The following is a 17,930-nucleotide window of genomic DNA, read 5'->3' as shown; positions in this document are numbered from 1 at the left end:
GGCTGGAGTAAAACACAGAGGTAATGGAAGCATGAACTGGCTCTCTCTGCTTAAGCTAAAGGATCCATTTTCTCCCCTTCTAGGGCACCATGCTTTTGGCTCTTGGGCATTTGGACTCAGCCTGGGACTTACATCATTGGCCCCCCTATTCCCAAGCCTTCAGACTACGACTAACTCGCATCACCAGCTCTCCTGGGCCTCCAGCTCGCAGACAGCGGATGGCGGCACCGCTCAGCATTTATAACCACGTGAGCCAATCTCCTTTGTCGATCTGTCCTGTTGGTTTGGTTTCTCTGGAGAACCCTAATACAAGGATGTTGTCCACAATTTCCACTAGATTCTTTAACACATTAGTTAAAGTTATTTTAAATTTCCTATCTGAAAATTTTAACATCTGGGTTATATTTGAATGTTGATCTATTGATTGTTGTATCTCTTGGGAATGAGTTGTTTTTCTTATTTTGTGTGTGTATCTTGTAATTTTTAATTAGTGCTGGACAGCATGTGTTCAGAAGCAGTAGGCACTGTATAAATAATTTTATTCCTGGACATGCCTCTCTTGTCGTTATGCAATTAATATGGAGAGACAGCGGTTGGTTAACCTAGCCAGGAGCTGAGCTTGCTTTGAGTTTCCTTGTTGTTACCTTTGGTGCACCACAGACTTCCAGTTTCTTCGGAAGTGGGCTGTTGTTACCCTGTGCTGTTACTGAGGGGGGTGCCAGAGCGCTCTTCTCAGTGCTTGTGTTGGCCCGCAGCCCCCAGCTGTCCTTGCCTATGTGGGCCTCAGAGAGGCGCCTCGCTCCATGCTCTTCTCTCTCACCGGTGCTAGACTGGTGCTGCGTGTTTCTCAATGCCAGGCTAGTAAAGGAGGTCCAGATTTAGTCTTTGGCAAGCCCTGTGCATCTTGGCCTCCTGGGTGGGATTTTCAGCTCTTTCAGCTCCCAAACTCTGCCTTGTATTTGAGGTTGTTTTTGAGAAGGAGTTTCCTGTGTCCCCCCTACAACAGCAGACCCACCATCATCACAAAGTGTAGTCCCAGAACTGGCTTGCACCATTTTCGCTCGTGATCCAGCGAGAAGAACCCAGTCACAGGATCATGCTTCACTGCAAAGAATTCTGGAAAATGTAATATGGTCATGTGCCTAGAAAGAGGGGTGGATTTTAGTGAATGATCAGCAGTTTCTGTTATCAGGCTCCAGGAAAGTGAAATCTAAAATGATTCTGGGCTTGGGGAAATTGGGAATCACTGTCAAAGAGGGAGGTTTACTGGCCCTCTCCTTGGTGTTAGGCTTGTGAAGGTGGTGAGAAGTCTGAAGGGAGAGAGGCCCAGGACCTTCCCCTCATGTGTGCGCCATGTGCATGTGAGGGGCGTGTGCAGAGGCGGCCCTCCCCAGGTCTCTGCCCCTCTGGGCTCCACTGTCCCCTGGGGAACAGGCTGGATCTTGTGGGAGACACAGGACCTAGTAAGACCTTGGGTTTTTAATCCTGTTGTGTATATTAAATATCTGTGCAACTTCTTAGTGAATTCAAATGCCAGGGCTTCGCTCTAGATATTCTGAAGGAAAATCTTTGGAGATGGGACTCAGACATCTAGATTTTCTGAAGAAAGGCTTCCTGGATGATTCTTTTGCCCAGCAGTTTTGGTCACCTTTGAGCTGGTCTGTGGTGGAAACAAAAGCAAGATGATGAACTCCTTTGGCGTCTTCCTGGGTGGATGCCTGAACTTCTCCTCTACCCACCCCTCCCCTCCCCTGGTGCTGCCTGCAGGGTCGCGGCCTTCTTCCTTCTGGAAAAGCAGTTGGGACGAGGTGAGAGTGTGAACAAAACCATCTTATCCCTCTTTGTCCCGGGCCACCTTCAAACCCTCCCAGAAAGACTGAGCACCACTGTGATGATTTTTCAGCGAAGTTGTGAACTGCCCCATAGGAGCCTGACGAGGGAAGAGATGCAGGCTCTGGGGACATGCAGAGGGCTCAGGCACGGATCTGGGGCTTCAGGTGTCTAAAGGCCCTCAGAACCTGACATGCTCACAGTGTGGGCAATGATCAGGAGAGCGACCTGAGGGGGAGGAGCCCAGAGAAGGATGGAGTGACTAAGTTGGCTTAGAGTGTCTGAGAAGGGTTCACCAGAGAGGTCCCGTAGGAGCTGCAGTTTAAAGGATGAGTGAGAGTTGGTAGCCAGATAGGAGGCAAGTGGGTAGACAGACATAGAACCATGAAGGGCCCTGCTGTGTTTGGGGAATGATGAGAGGGTTCCTATGGTCCAAGCCTAAGTGATACAATGTATCTGGATTTTGTTCTAGGAAAAGCCAGTTCTAGGTTTTTGTTACAGAATGTGTTTATCAGGTTTCTTTGAGTAGAAGTTATGAATGGATCCAAGATCTGGCCTAGCTTGTTTTTTTGTTCCCCCAGCAGCACACCCTGGGCCAAGGATTTGAGCAGGCAGTTCTTGTCTGGGGACTCAGGATGAAAGAGTGACCACTTTCTCACTCATGCTGCCCTCATGCAGAAAGCAGCACAAACTGTGCATGTGCAGTGAACGCTTCTGCTTGGATGTGCTTTAGGCCATGTCTACCCATATTCCATTGGCCAAAGCCAGTGGCATGACCAAGCCCAGAGTCAGTAGGGTAGGACGCACCTGTGACTTACAGGAGAGTGTGGCGCAAGTGGGGAGGGAATGAATAATTGTGAACAAATAGGACAATGGGCCAGGCTCACATGCTGGATGTACAGTAGGTATCCAGATTATGTTGGGGTGAGTTTAACCTAATAGAACCAAGCAACTTATTATTAAGGGCAAACTGCAGTTCTTTAGAGAGAGCAGATAAAATTTGAGTTGACAAAGCAGTGGTGTCCTGTGGCCCCCTCTTTGAGCTTGTATCTCAATGACTTGAGACCACCTTGGTAAGCTGGGTGCACACTGTCCCACGCTCTCAAGGCTGGAAGTGAATGTATTGGTGGTCAGTGGCACAGTGTGCTTCACCTGACCAAGAGAGTGACCTCAGCAGGCAGTCAGTACTGGCTTCTAATTGCTGCCAGAAAGCAGGGCGTTAGCCAGCCTCCTGGAACCCCGGTGTTTAGTTTTGGCACCCGGCTACCAGGGCCGCCTGGCTGCTCGCCATCATCCCAGTGGGCAGCGGGTAGGTTCAATGGAGTGTTTGTCCCGAGCCATCTCCAGGAAGTGACAATTCTGAAAGACAGATGTACCCTGGGCTTATTCTTGCTTTATGGATATCGCAGGCAATTGGTAAGAGTAGACAAGGGCACTTTCCTGGCTCTAAACTTCACCGTTAGGCTCTTTGGTGGGGAGCTTCAGAGCCTCAATCCCTCACTCGGCCTAGGCTGAAGCAACCCCCCAAACCTTTCCTAAAGAAAAGTCTGGGCTCGGCAAGATGTGTGGGACTTTCTATAGCTCCCACTGATATGGATAGTGAAGAGGCTGGTTTTTCATCAGAGGATGCCACCAGGCTCTTAGCCCTGCTGCCTTGCACACTGAATCACTGACACCCCAGGTCCTTAGAGAACTTACCCCAAACCCTCTGTAGGCTGCCTGTACCTCAGTGGGTAAAGGGAGGGTTGGAGTAACTCGTCCTAGCCCCTAGGCAGGGCTGCCAGATACGTGGTACAGACTGCGCCCTGTCCACGGCCCCCAAGGGTGGTGGGGGAGGGAAAGGGAAGCCCCGCTCACCTTGCCGTGCAGCGTGGCCAGGGCTACACTGGGAGGAGTTCGGCCAAAGCTGCCATGTGGAAGCTGTGGCCCCCGTTCCTGCGGCTGCAGTTAAGCTTACCCCCGGATCAGGCTGGTCCTCCGGAAGCTAAGCTTGTGTCCCATGATGCTTTCTGGCTTCATTTGCTTTCCTGAGAGGCAGTCTAAGCAGCAGCAGGTAGGCTGGCGCCAGGTTGCTCTGGCCCGCACTTCAGCTGCACGGCTGTTCTCAGGAAAGCGATTTGACTTCCCTGTGCCTCATCTGTAAAGTAGAAACCATGTTATTCTTGACCTCATGGTTTGTGAAAACTAAATGGATTAATAAGTATAGTGTGTTTAGAACAATGTGTGGAACAGAGTAAGCACTGTAAGGTGTTAGCGAGGATGATGACATTAATGATGATGATGTCCCTGAGGACATTGCACATGACATCATGCGACCCTTCCCCCTAACTCCAGTATGCATTTTCTTTGAGACATTTCTCTTAGTCCCCCCAAGTCTAGAACAAGTTATTGGTCTCTCGAGTACCAATCTGTTTTTATCTTATAGACACTACAACAGGGGTTTTCATCTTTGCTTTGGGTGCCTAAATGACCAGTTTCAGGCATAATTCACCACTCCTCTCTGGCATTTGCAGCAAGCCTTTTGGCATGGACTCTGCGCGTTCATTCCTCCTGGCCCAAATCCTTGGAGTCATCCCCGATTTCTACCTTTCTTTCATTCCTCAGAACAAATCCTATTATTTCTGTCTGCAAAAGGTGTCCTAGTTCTGACTACTCTTCATCCCTCCTACCACTGTAATGTGCTTCCCCCCTGGCATTTGAAGTCTGCTCTTCCTATAACAACCAGTGTGGTGTGGGCTATAAAAATATAAGTCAGTTCAGGCTCACTTTCCCTCTGTGGAGCACACCCGCGCCTTTCCCGTCCCCCTCTCCTCCCCCCACCCCCCGCCGTGTTACCTTTGCCTTTTCCTCTAAGTTCCAAGGGCCTTTCTTTTGCTTCTGTAACTTGTTTCCTGAGCCTATGAAGCCCACCCAGCTGGCTCACTTCTATTACCTCTGTAACTTCCTAAATAAACTTTCTCTTGTAATTTGGAAAATAAAAAGTAAAAATATAAGTCAGTTCACATCACTCCTGTTTTCAACCTTCAAATTACCTTGAGGAAAAAAGCTCCAAAGTCCTCGTGGTAGTTTACAAAGGCCCCTGGGCTCTGCGCAGCCCCCGTCTGTCTCCATGCTTGCCCGCCGTGCTCTCTGCCCCAGTCATGTCAGTGTTCTCATCCCTCTCAGAGGAGGGGCATGGCCAGGGCTTTCCACTCTTGGGAATGTCTCCCTGGGGTGCTCCCCCCCCCCCCGATACTGCCATGGCTTGCTGCTTTCTATCTGCCTTTGAGCCTCTAATCAAATGTCATCTCATTAAAAGCCCTTTCCTGACCATCTTTTCTAAAAGAGCAACTTCCTTCCACCCTGGCATTCCTTTGTCCCCTATTTTACTTAATTTTTTTATTCTCACCATTTACCACAATCTGTCATTAGCTTATTTTATCCTTCCCCACTAACACATAGGCTCCTTCTGGGTGGACTTGGTCTTGGTCACCCTAGTGCCTGGAACAGTGCTCAGCCTGCAGCAGGGCTTGATGACAGTCATTCAAGAAATGAGAGGACTTCTGGTCAAGATGGAGGCATAGTTAGACCCACTTTGCCTCTTCTCACAACCGTAGAAAGAATTACAACTAGATCTCAAAACAACCCCCAGAACCATCAAAATATTGAGTTGTATGGAAGTACAACAACCAAGTTTTTAAAGAAGGCACATTCATCCAGATGGATAGGAAGGGTGAAGTCAAGGAGATAGGCAGAGAGGTACAGAAACATGGTATGGTATGGAAAGGTGGCGGCAGCCATTGAGCAGTGGGGCCCACATTCATGGATGGTGGATAAAAATTGGGAGGACTACCTTAGGAGAGAGCAGTCCCAGCTCCAGGCCAGACCACCCAGCCCAGGGTTCCAGCGCCAGGAAGATAAGTCCCCATAACTTTGGGCTGTAAAAACCAGTGGGGGTTGGGGCAGCAGAAGAAACTGCCAGAGTTTCAGGAGACTCTCTTTAAAGGGCCCACATGGACTTAGAACGTACACAAATGTGCCCTCTCTGGGATTCACCACCAGGGCAACAGCTGGAAGGGCGCCAGTCACATGGAGGAGTGGGTGAAGTGACTGGAAATGAGGTGAGTGCCCAGCAAACCTCCAGGAGCCAAGCAGTGGCACGGTCCCCTCTCTGAGACCTCCCCCACACAGAGCCACAAAGGAGTGAAGCAGGTTACTCTGCCTTGGTGATTACCTAAGACCCTGCCCCACAGAATTTACAGGTGCCTTTTTTTACAATAGGCCATACTACTAAGACAGGGAATCAAAGTAGCTCTATCTAATAACAGAAACAAACACAGGGAGGCTGCCAAATAGAGGAGACAAAGAAATGTGGCCCAAATGAAAGAACAGAACAAAACCCCAGAAAAAGAACTAAACGAAATGAAGATAACCAACCTATCAAATGCAAAGTTCAAAACACTGGTGGTCAGGATGCTCAAAGAACTCATTGAGTGCAGCAACAACATAAAGAAAGAAATGAAGGTTATACTAACTGAAATAAAGAAAAACCTACAGGGAACCATTAATGGAAGGGAAGAAGCTGGGATTCAAATCAACAGTTTGTAACATAAGGAAGAAATAAACATTCAACCAGAACAAGATGAAAAAAGAATTTAAAAAAACAAGAATAGTATAAGGAGCCTCTGGGATATCTCCAAACATACCAACATCCAAATCATAGGGATGCCAGAAGGAGAAGAGAAAGAACAAGAAATGGAAAACTTATTTGAAAAAATAATGAAAGAAAACTACGCTAATTTGGTGAAGGAAATAGACATACAAGTCCAGGAAGCACAGAGAGTCCCAAACAAGTTGGACCCAAAGAGGACCACACCAAGACACATCATAATTAAAATGCCAAAGGTTAAAGATAAAGAGAGAATTTAAAAGCAGCAAGAGAAAAGCAGAGAGTTATCTACAAAGGAGTTCCCATAAGACTATCAGCTGATTTCTCAAAAGAAACTTTGCAGGCAAGAAGGGACTAGCAAGAAGTATTCAAAGTGATGAAAAGCAAGGACCTACAACCTAGATTACTCTATCCAGCAAAGTTCTCATTAGAATTGAAGGGCAGATGAAGTGCTTCCCAGACAAGGTAAAGCTAAAGGAGTTCATCATCACCAAGCCATTATTACATGAAATGTTAAAGGGACTTACTTAAGAAAAAGAAGATCAAAACCGTGAACATTAAAATGGCAACAAATTCACAACTATCAACAACTGAATCTAAAAAAAAAAAACAACTAAGCAAACAGCAAGAACAGGAACAGAATCATAGATAATGGAGATCATTTGGAGGGTTATCAGCTGGGAGCAGGAAGGGGGAGAATGAGGGAAAAGGCACAGGAATTAAGAAGCATAATTGGTAGGTACAAAATAGACGGAGATGTTGAGAACAGTATAGGAAATGGAGAAGCCAAAGAACTTATACGCAGGACCCATGGACATGAACTAAAGGGGGGATTGCTGGAGGGAAGGGGGAGTACCAGGTGGAGGGGAGCAAAAGAGGAAAAATTGGGACAACTATAATAGCATAATCAATAAAGTATATTTAAAAAGGAAAGAAATGAGAGACTGTGTAAATGTTCATTGTGTTATGCTGTCTCAGTCTTCCCATCCTGGTTTCTCGAAGGCTTGGGAGCAGGGCATAAAATAGACGTTACACCAGGACAGAAGCAAATAGAGAGCTCAGGATGGAGAATAAGTAAACCTTCCTAGGTGCCTGATAATTCCGCAATGAAGATCCAGTTGAGGAAGTGAAACATGGCTGTCAGTGGGAAGTTGGATGCTCTGTAATTGAGTCGAATGCTCCAGTAACCTCCAGCCTGCCTTCACAGATGCCAGTGGATGAACAAGAGTTTGCTACAGGATGAAAGAGGCCCCTGAGCTGAGGATAAGCGTTTTTAATCACCTTTCTTCTTTCCTTCTATTTGGGAGCTCCAAGGGCTGCACATGCATACTAGCTTCTTTGGAAGAACAGTATTAACTGTCAGGGGTAGAATAGCCTCAGCAACCCATGTTGTTAAACATGTTTCTTTACCTGGAAGGTGCTCAGCACCTTGAGTAGTTAGCCTGTTTTGGCAACAAAGTTTGGAATATGGTTTGCTCTTCTTCAGTCTTGAGGGCAGCAACATTTTCTGTGTTCAGGGCCGGCTACGTGCAGTTGTATGAGACAAAGCTCCTACTGCAGCCATGAGCTCCAGGGGTGTTTGCAGTGTTTGCTGCTGGTTTTCCCAAAGATTTTGGACAGTGATGAATATAATGGGCTGTTCTTTTCTTCTGGCCCAAACATGTGCACCTATACCACAGCTGAGCAGAGGCTCCATAGGGAACCTGCCCTTCTTCCATACCCAGCCTGTGCCCCTTAGAAAGCTGGAGATAGTCATTTCCAAGCATCCTATGCACGGGAGAGCAGAAAATCTGATGCATACCATTTGTGTCTTTTGCTATAGAAAAATGCAAAGCTAGTAGAGTGAATTAATTCTGAGTCAGACAATAGAGCGGGGCCCCAGGCAGGGTCATTCAAGAGACACAACTTTTTCCTTGAAATTTTTACCAGAAGCCCCTCGGTTCTGAGCCTTCACAACTTCTGAAGTTTTTCTTGGATGACTCTTTGTCTCTGCTCCGAGGGCAATTAGAGAAAGTATCTGACTTTCCAGAACTCTCCAAAAAGGACCATTTTTTTTTTTTTTTTTTTTTTTTTTTTGTTAATCTGAAAGAGGACTTTTTGCCCGTGGCTGGGCTTAGTGATGCCTATTGGGGACCCATCATGTGAATCTGTGGACTCAACTCATTAGGACATGTGTGTGAGGAGGGAAAACACGTCCACAAGGCCAAATGCTATTAGTGGCCTTACTTCCGGCACTCTGCTTCTATTCACCTCCCAGATGGATATGGTTTCTCTCACGCTGTAGAATACTATTTTCCTAAACTCATTTGTACCCCCTCCCACTAACTAATTGTATTTCTGAAAAGGGGCAACCTCGGCAGGGGGGGAGTTTTGGTCTTACTATGCGGTAACTTGTGAGCTGGGGGAACAGGCAGTCAGAACTATCTCTTGCAAGTATCCACATTCTGAAATTTAAAACAAAAGCCGCTGTTGGCCAGTGCTGTTAGCTACTTGTCAAACAACAGAGATATACACTGCAGCCAGAAAAGTCCCCACTGAGTTTGGGCCTCTGATTTCTCTGGCAGCAAATGAAAGCTTTGGCTGTTGCCCCTAGGACTGGCTGAGCAAGCCGGGACTGAGCCTGCTGCAGGTCCCCCCACCTCCACTGTGGGCACAGCATGTGTGTGTGGGGGGAGGTGCAGGCACCCTAACTCGCAATTTTAGGCAGCTGCATGCCTCACCCAGGGCCACCACACCGGTGTACTTTGTCCCACACCTCACAGCCAGGGTGATCCCAGCCTCAATGAGCAACAGTTCAGAGGCATTGTTTACAAATCAATTCCCCCCTCTAAATAGGCTGTTACAAGAGTGGACCCTTCTGCTTGCCCAGGCTAGGCCCACCTGTCACTGGGACTTCCTAGCCAGTGGTCACACTGTATTGATCTTTTTAATCCCCTTCTCTTTGAAAGACAGAGCCAGCTGATGTGGAGTTCCTCAAAAGAATGGGTCTCCCACCGCCCCTACCTCTACAGGTAGCTGAGTATCCGGAGCTAATTCCCCACTAAAAAGTCTTAATTGGCTTATGGGGAGCCTGAAAGATCTCCCTTGTGTTTACAAGGTGAAATGATGGATCACAAACTCCCTAGTCTGTCTTTATCCGTTTCGTGGTGGAAATCAAGGGTAGTTTATTTTTAATTGTTTTTGAAACAGGACTGGAGGGTTTGAAAGTGGGTTGGGATAGTGTTTCACTTTAGTGGTTGAACTGCCAGGGGAAGGGAAGAAAGACCCCAGAGAGACACCAACATTAGGCAAGAAACTTGGTGACTTAGTTTTTATTTACATGAAACATTTGCAGTACAAAAATGTAAACTTTGATAGCTCATTATAATAGAATAAACTCTTTATGTACAAAAATACATTTTCATATGAATGAAGCATCTTGAATAAATTAAAGTACTCTCCAACCCAGTGCCTGAATAGCTACCCAAGAGTCTGGGGTTCTTCCTAGAGCAAAGCCTGCAGTGGTGGGGGTCGGGATCCATAATGCATGAAGCCCACTCCTTGTCTCTCCTTTTTAAGCCTTTTCATTGTATTGTCAGCCGGCTCAAACCGAATTTTCATGCTCGTTTTTCTTCATTAGAGTTCTACAAATTGTAAAATTGACTTTTCACCTCGTCTTCAGGGGCTGATCTGTCCCTTTTCTAAATCACACTGAAGTGGTGGCTGGGGTCAGCTCTGAGCCAGCCACAAAGGCGGGTTTGTGGAGTTCAGAAAGTGCAAAAGGAAAGGCTGTCTAGGGGTGGGCAGGAGGGGCCTGGGGCCCGAGGGCTGGAGAAACAGACCAAGGGGAAGCCATGGCGAGGGTGCAGCGACCTAACAAGCGGCTCAGGTATCCCCCATCCCTTTAAAGCTCCCGCTTCCTCCCTCCGGCCTGGACTGAGGGTCCTGATGCCACAGTTGGGGTCCCATCTACTACTGTCTGTTGCCTGGGGAAGGGGAGAGGTAATGGTGTCCAAAAAGGCTTAGTGGTAAGGGATGAAACAGGGCGTTGTCTGGAGCAAGTCTTTGGGCAGGCCGGGGAAGGAGAAAAGGGGGTCGCCGAGACCGTAGGAGAAGTCCTCGGAGGCGGCGGGGCTACTGGGGTCAGAGAGTGGAGAGGAGGCGGCGGCGCAGGGGGAGGCAGCGGCACCTGATCCCCAGGACTCGGCGTCGCTGGAGGGGCTTGGGGGCCCGGGCAGGCAGGGGGCGCACTGCGGTGTCAGGAGGCGCTCCCGAGTACCACTCCCGGGCAACCCCTGGTCGGCCAGGCGCAGAGTCTCGGCCAGAGCCCAGATGTAATTGTATGCGAAGCGCAGCGTCTCGATCTTGGTGAGCTTGGTGTCGTCGGGGAAGGAGGGCAAAACGCTGCGCAGCGCGTCTAGCGCCGCGTTCAAGTTGTGCATGCGGTTGCGCTCGCGGTCGTTGGCCTTAACGCGCCGGCTCCTGCGAAGCGAGTGCAGCAGCGCCTCGGAGCGCACCCGTGCGCGGCCCCTGCGCCGCCGCCGCTCCTGTTCGTCGTCCTGTGCCCGGGGAGTGTCGGACGCCCCAGGAATCGCAGGTGCGACCCTGTGGGCCGGCACAGGCGGCCCCGAGGCGGAAGCTGACTGTTGGAGCCTGGCACAGTCCTCCTCGTCGGTGAGGAAGCCGGACAGGTCGCTGCTGGGGCAGTCGAGGTCTGAGAGGCAGGTCTCCAGGGGGGCTGGCATCGCTGCGTCGGGCAGGATCGACGGACAGATTAGAGAGCACTTAAAGGGCAGGAGCCCGGGTTGAGGGCAGGGCCACCGGAGCGCACTTACTTTCCAAACAGCCCGTTCTTACTCTGTGCCTGCTGCGGGCACGAAGGCCTGGAAGGGCACACGGGCGCGCCGGGAACGTGGCCTCTCCTTCTCGACTCGCCTGCAGGGGCCACGCTCCAGCCGGTCTCCCGAGTGATCTCGCCGGCAATCAGATCAGCTCGTGTGAGTACCGAGTGTGGCACACGACCGGCCTCAGGACCCCTTAAGTACCCGGCACAACAATGGGCGCCCCCCTCCCTGGCCACCTCCGCCCCCGAGGCAGCCCCCGTGAAAGGAGCGAGGCGGCAGGTCAGCCCCGTGCGGCGCCTGGGTATTTGCATAATTTATGCTCGCGGGGGGCCGCCCCTGCCCCTCCCCCCTCCCGGAGCGTGCCCGTAATTACCGCGGGCCAATCGGCGGCGTCGCGCAGCCCAGGGAGCCGTCTCCGGACTAAGCCGGCCAGGGCGTCTCCAGGCAGTGAAAATGGAGGCGGGGGTGGCCCGCGATTAGCGGCCGAGGCACGCTCCTCCGGGGGCGGGCCGGGCGCCCCTCGCTGGGGTAGGATGGGGAGGCGGGGCGCAGGAAAGTGTGAGCAGCGCAGCGAGTAGCGGAAACCTGCAGCCAGCTGGGATCCTGAGTTTGCTTCCTCTTTTAGGCTGCTTAGTGGCAATGTGACTTTGGACAAGTGATTTGACTTCACTTTCTTCATCTGTAAATTGCGGCACAATGCCTTCCCTGTTGAGGATGATGTGAGATGTTCGTGGGATACTTGGCACGGTGATTTTGTAACGGAGCGCCAGATGAATGGTTTCGAGATGCAGTGCCTTCAGAACCCGGAGAAAATCCTATCCAAATAGACTGGGGAATGGCTCTGCTCACCTTCACCTGGGGGCGGAGGCGGGCGAAGAGTGCTGAGAGGAAAGGAAAGGATGATTCCCCAAGTTGGGTGGAACTTTGGCTGACCCTCCCCAACACCTTCCCCCAAACCCCCAACGCAGTCCGAATCCCCTTCCCTCAGGGAGCCTTCCCCACCCACCCCCTACACCTCCCTTTTGCCCTGCATCTCCTTGCTCACCTCCTGTGAGGCCCCCTCCCGTGGGAGCTGGCAAGGGGATAGGGCTTTCCTGGTACAGGAGAGAGGGTAGCAAGCACCCGACACCCCCCCCTCCCCCCCAACCCCGCCTTTTCCCTTACTGAGGTGAGGGCTTCTGTTCTGGCAGGTTTTCATTCTTCACGTCAGAAGGCGCTGCTTTTCCCTGGGCCACTGATGCTCAGCCTGGAGCAGTAGAGGCCCGGGCACCCTCAGCTTTGTCCTTTGGGGGAAAAGTCACTAAGGAACAGCACCCAATTATAGTGGTCGGGTGGAAAACAAAGTGAACACCTTTAAGCAAAGTTTTATCCCCCTCCCCATGAGATCTGGGTGGTGGCCTCAGTCCTTTACTTTTGCCCGCTGTCCTCAGGGCAGAATCGGACGAGGGCACTGTCCTTTTCCTAGAGGGGTGCTCCCCGGCAGCAGAGCTCACCTCGGCTGGCCAATGCTTGCCTTTGGGCTCAGTGGGCTCTGCCCAGCCCTCCTTTCCCCTGCTGCCCTCCACACGGACTCCCACCTGGTCGGGGGAGGCTAGGCATGGCCAACTCTAAGTGCTGTAGTTGTGTTGGAAGTCATAAACCGTGGCTTTAACCAGCTTGAGCAAGAAAAGGAAATCATTGGGTGCCTTGGGCATCACAAGGAGCCCGAGGGCTGCGGGCGTTTGTGGGGGCCTGCAGCGGGGGCCCAGGGGTCTGCAGGCAGCCGGCCTCTGTTCCTCCCCCGGCCTCAGCATCCCCTGGCCCCCATGTGAACCCACCAGCTTCAACTTGCTGACATCTCTGAGCATCCGTATTATTTTCCCCTGACTGCCGTAATAAATTACCACACACTAGGGACCTTAAAACAACGGAAATTTATTCTCTTACAGCCCAGGAAGTCTGAATTCTGAAATCCAAGTGTCAGCAGTGCGGGCTCTTTCTTGGAGGTTCTGAGGGAGAGTCAGTTCTGTGTCTCTCATGGCTGCTGGTGGCTCCTGGCAGTACCTGGCATTCCCTGGCGTGTGCCTGCACCACCTCAGCCTCTACCTCTTTCTCCTGCCTGTCTATGTCTTCTTTTCTGTTTGGATAAGGACACTTGTGATCGGATTTCGGGTGCACCCCAATTCAGAACGATTTCATCTTGAAATCCTTACTTTAATTTCAGTTCGAAGACCCTTATTCCAAATAAGTTCACATTTTGAGGTTCTGGGTGGATGTGTCTTTTGGGGAGCCACCATGCAGCATGCTATAGCTCCTTTTCCAAATTACCGGAGGAAAGAATCTGCTTGGCCCAGGGAGCGGAGTCATCAGAGGGGCCTTTGCCATTTCTCGGCCACCTCGCACCTGAAGAGCCTTTCTACTGAGGAATTTAAATGCATGAGCACCTCCTTCCCCATTTGTGGCAATTAGGGTATGGGCCTCTGACAATCACATGCCCCTCTTGGAACTTAGACTCTGAGCTAGTGGCAGTTCAGAATACATTTGTATCGTGGCAGCAACTGGTTAGGGTTAGACAATGACCAGTGGTGGAAGAGGTGGCCCGGAGCCAGGGGGCATCCTGACCTCGGTCTTCCCTGCGCCTGTCTTCAGCTGTGCTCACACACACTCACACATACGCCTGTTTTCCAAGCCTGGTGCTCTGGTCTTCCCAGGGGTTGCGTGAGAAACCCCATAGCAGGTCTCCCAGTAGGGCTTTCCTGCTTGAGTCAGTCACGTTTGGTATTTGTGATTTGCTGAATAAAACACCAAGTTGAATAAATGCTCAGGTTGCTGGAGCACAGAGACTGAGGCAGCCTCTACACCACACTGGTGCCTGTTCCGCGCCCAGCGCTGTGCCGAGCACAGAGGTAAGAGGGGCAGAAAGCTGGTGGGCGGGGGCCGGGAGCTCTGAATCTTATAAGACTAGGCTTCTGTGCCAGCAGAGCCCTCGGAGGTTATTCACCCGCCCACTGCTGCTCGCAGCTGAGGTGCGAGGTGGGATCTCTCTTCCGGGTCACCCCAGGGGTCGCAGGTAGTCACGCTGGGGCCAGACTCAGGGGTCCGTTGAGCCCCGTTCCAGCTTTTCAGTCACAGTCAGTACACGCACAGTGAGTGCCTCCTGCATGCGGTCCTGTGCCAGGTGTCTGTGGAGAGCCAGACAGACCTACATAGTTTTGGGGCAGGGGAGATGTGGCCACAGGGAGGTGACCTGCCACTGGCTGAGAGAAGTGCTGAGGGCCCACTAAGGGAACAGATCTGAGGAGCATTGTGCACCCCCAAAGGGAAGGGGGTGTCAGAAAAGGGCTCCTGGCAGGGGGGGACTTGAGAAGGCCCGGAAGGGTGGATGGGATATGAACAGACAGTCTAGGCCGAGGGAGGAGTGGGGATGACCCTGGCAGCCATCCTGGCCGGGCCTCCTGCGGGGACCCAGCAAGAAGAGAGTCAGGGGCAGCTGTGACGGCCTTGAGTGGCCCCGGCAGCTTTTCTTCTTCCTTCCTGTCTCCTCCTCCTGCTGCCCTCTCTGAGTAGGGCTGTCACAGTTGTCCCAGTGGTTTGCTGCACAAGAGCGTCAGGGCAAGTGGTGGCTAAAATCTAGATTCTCCGCCACCTGCTAAGCCAGGCACCCTTAGGTGAGACTGCTCTGCCCAGAGATTTGTGCTTTTCACATGTGCACAAAAGCACCTTAGGAGGGAGCAGTGACTCTGCTCTCACCTGCCTTTGTCCCCTCCTCTGCCTGCACCTTAGGGATCAACCAGGCAGCATCTTAGTCTTGCCCTGCCTGCCCCTGGCTCTTGGGCCTTGCACGTGGCAGCTCCTCTCTGAACACGAGTCCCCGCCCCTGGCGCTTTCCATACGTGCATCTGAGGTTTGAGGGATGGAGGACGGGCCTGAAAGGGACCCAGTGAGGATGGAGTCGAACCCTGGGAGGGTGAGAAGGAGATCGTTGCTTTGGCTCAGCTCTGTTCTCTATGAGGCTCAGAGCTTTCTCCTCAAGAGAAAAAGGCTGGGCCCTTCTGGAAGGATATGTATCGTTGCTGGGGAGGATGAAAGTTTCTCTCAGTCCCCGGATCTCTTGGAGCCTAGTCAGAGCACATCTGTGGAAGCTCTCATTCCCAGAGCACAATGGGACGCAATGTGGGCATGTAATAAATCCAACCACAGCAGGCGCCGTGATGGCGAGGGCTGCACCAGGTGTTCTGGCTGCCTGATGTGTGAACCATCCAGCTGCCAATCTGGGGGCGGGAGGGGGGGTGGTTGCAGAGGTGGGTGGGTGGGACAGATGTTCCCAAGGGATTGGATTAAGCCAGAGTTTCTCACACTGTGGTTACCTGAGGTACTGGTAATGATGGTGGGCGGGGGGCGGGGGCTCCACCTCTGATGCCCAGAATTAGAATCTCTGGAAATCTGGACCACATGCCTTTGTCACTCTTTGCTGATACCCAGAGCCTCCATTTGCCTCTCATATTGGAATGAGTATCTTGCTTTAGCACCCACCCTCTTATCCCATGCTTGCCTAAGCCCTTGAGGCAAATTGGGTGTGTTTCAGTGACAGCTCAGAGGTTCTACACCTGATGCCAAGGCTGGGGCTTCTCCTGTGGCTTTGCCTGCCTGCCTCACAGCTGGGGGAGAGAGAAGGGAGGGTCCTCGAAAGGCATGCAGGGACCAGAAAATGCAGAACTGTTCTGCGCAGCTCTGGAGATGCGACTCAAGACCCCTGTGGAATTAGCAGGGAGGTGACATCAGTTCGTTATTGAAGGGACCTTTCTCATGTTAACACACTGATGAACCAACTCTCTGCAGAGAAGGCAGGAGAAGCTCTCAGGGTTGAGAAAGGCATCTGATGCTTTCAGGGTCTTTTGGGATTCTTGGTGGTGGTGTTTTTTTTTTAAATGAAGGCCAAAAGAGGAGAAAATAGTGGTGAATTATAAATGTTTATATGTAATAAATTAATGTGATCAACACATGAAATTACAAAGTAGCCTACGCTGGTCACAAAGCGATTTCAACATTTAAAAGTGAACATTGAATCAATAGTGCCTATAGGCATGGAAATCCAGGGATGGATCCAGAGATTAAATTTGTGTCTGCACATTTTATCCCTCCCGCCCTATCAGTGTCTCAGTGTGCAGGTGTATGACTTCCTTGGGCACTCGCATCCACAGCCTTCGAGCCCTGTTATAGAAACGAGGCTGAGGCAAGTGGCCTGCTTGCCACCTTCCCTCCCATTTTTCAGAAACACTATGAGTCCGAGGTTGAGCAAACTGTCTCTTAGAGGTGCTGTGGTGGGAGGGTGGCTGAGGGGTTAGTGTCCTGTAATTACAGCTGCTGGGATGATTATCTGAATGTTTTGGAGCAGGGACAATCACTATCACATTTTATACTTTCCCCCAAAATTGTTTTAGCTGGGATTTACCACTCCCCATCCGTTCCGGAGGTTAGACAGGATATTATTTCAAGAGTGCTGTGGCATCTACATGCAGATCTGGATTTCATGGGGTTACAGGCAAAGACTGTTTTTGTTTACTTTTTGTTGTTGTTGTTTTACAGCATACACGAGCCCTCAGGTGCAGTTTATGATGGGAGAGATGAATGGTGCAGGCACCTGACTCAGCCACTCCTCCGTCCAGGTGTCGCTCACAGGGCAGCAGTGCGTTGCACGGAGTTTGCAAGGCTGTTGGGCAATGCTGATGTCTGCACCGGGGCAGCTTTGATGGAAATTTTTGCACAAAGTAAAGCTGTGGAGAGGGCTATTTTTTCTAAACTAAACTGTTCAACTTCCATTCTCATTTTCTTTCTGGGGCTACCTGTAGGGGGAGGGATGGCATTGGTTTCTTGGGTGGCATTTTGGAAAGAAAATGTTGTCTCTTTTTAGAAAAAAGGAAGGAAAAGGTGCAGTTATTGAAGAGGAAGGGATGAAGGATGATGTGGGACCCAGAGACGTGCAGTTCCTTTTAGTCTGTTAAAATACACCCACAGATATGCGTTTCCATCTAAGAGAAGCAGGGTGGGGTTGGGGGAATGGAAAGGAGAAACAATTCCCTATTTTCTTTACTGATGACCCATGACAGTTGTGTAAGGGGGGGTAAAAGGGAGGGGGGTATGAGGCAGGAGGGGGGAAACAGAGGGGTCTTTCAGTGACAGAGCAAGGAAAATGGCAAATTATCCATGGTTTCCAGAAATCCATGGAGGCCCCCTTGGCCCCTGCCCTGCTAAATACAGTGCCGGCTGTATGCATTTCCCACCTTAGAGATGCTGGCGTGAATATTCGGCGGCATTGTGTACTGATGTGTTTGGTTATGTACAGTCTGCCTATATGTGGGATGAATCTTAGCCTCCAGGAGAAGTCCTTGCGCCAACCTACTTTATTCTAGTGCTGCATCAGTAATGCTTTCTAAAAATACATTGGATGGTTCTGCAGCCAAATCCGTTCTTTCTACAAGAATTTTTCAAATTTGGTTGGAGTTCTCAAGCCTGGTGGGAGGACAGTATGTGCTTGGGTTGGCCCAAGGTTTGCAGTGTGTTTGCAGCTTGGGCCAGTCTAGGGTGAAACAATGTCCTTTTTGTGCCCGAAGTAGAGTCGGGGAGGCGAAGGGGGGTGTGCACACTTGTGT

At 50.9% G+C, this 17,930-nt stretch overlaps 1 protein-coding gene across 1 annotated transcript; it reads right to left on the bottom strand.

Moving 5' to 3' along the window:
• Positions 1–10,479: 10,479 nt before the first annotated feature.
• On the bottom strand, positions 10,480–11,202 carry NEUROG1 (neurogenin 1). Its single transcript, XM_054567982.1, has one exon. The coding sequence runs from the start codon at positions 11,200–11,202 to the stop codon at positions 10,480–10,482; it is 723 nt and encodes a 240-aa protein (XP_054423957.1).
• Positions 11,203–17,930: the final 6,728 nt, after the last annotated feature.

Source organism: Pteronotus mesoamericanus, unplaced genomic scaffold, assembly GCF_021234165.1.
Source record: "Pteronotus mesoamericanus isolate MK-2021 breed Mesoamerican mustached bat unplaced genomic scaffold, CSHL_Meso_final contig_2, whole genome shotgun sequence".
NCBI classification, from domain to species: Eukaryota; Metazoa; Chordata; class Mammalia; order Chiroptera; family Mormoopidae; genus Pteronotus; species Pteronotus mesoamericanus.
The sequence above is the reverse complement of the archived record's forward strand: the minus strand, read 5'-3'. Positions and strand labels throughout refer to the sequence as shown.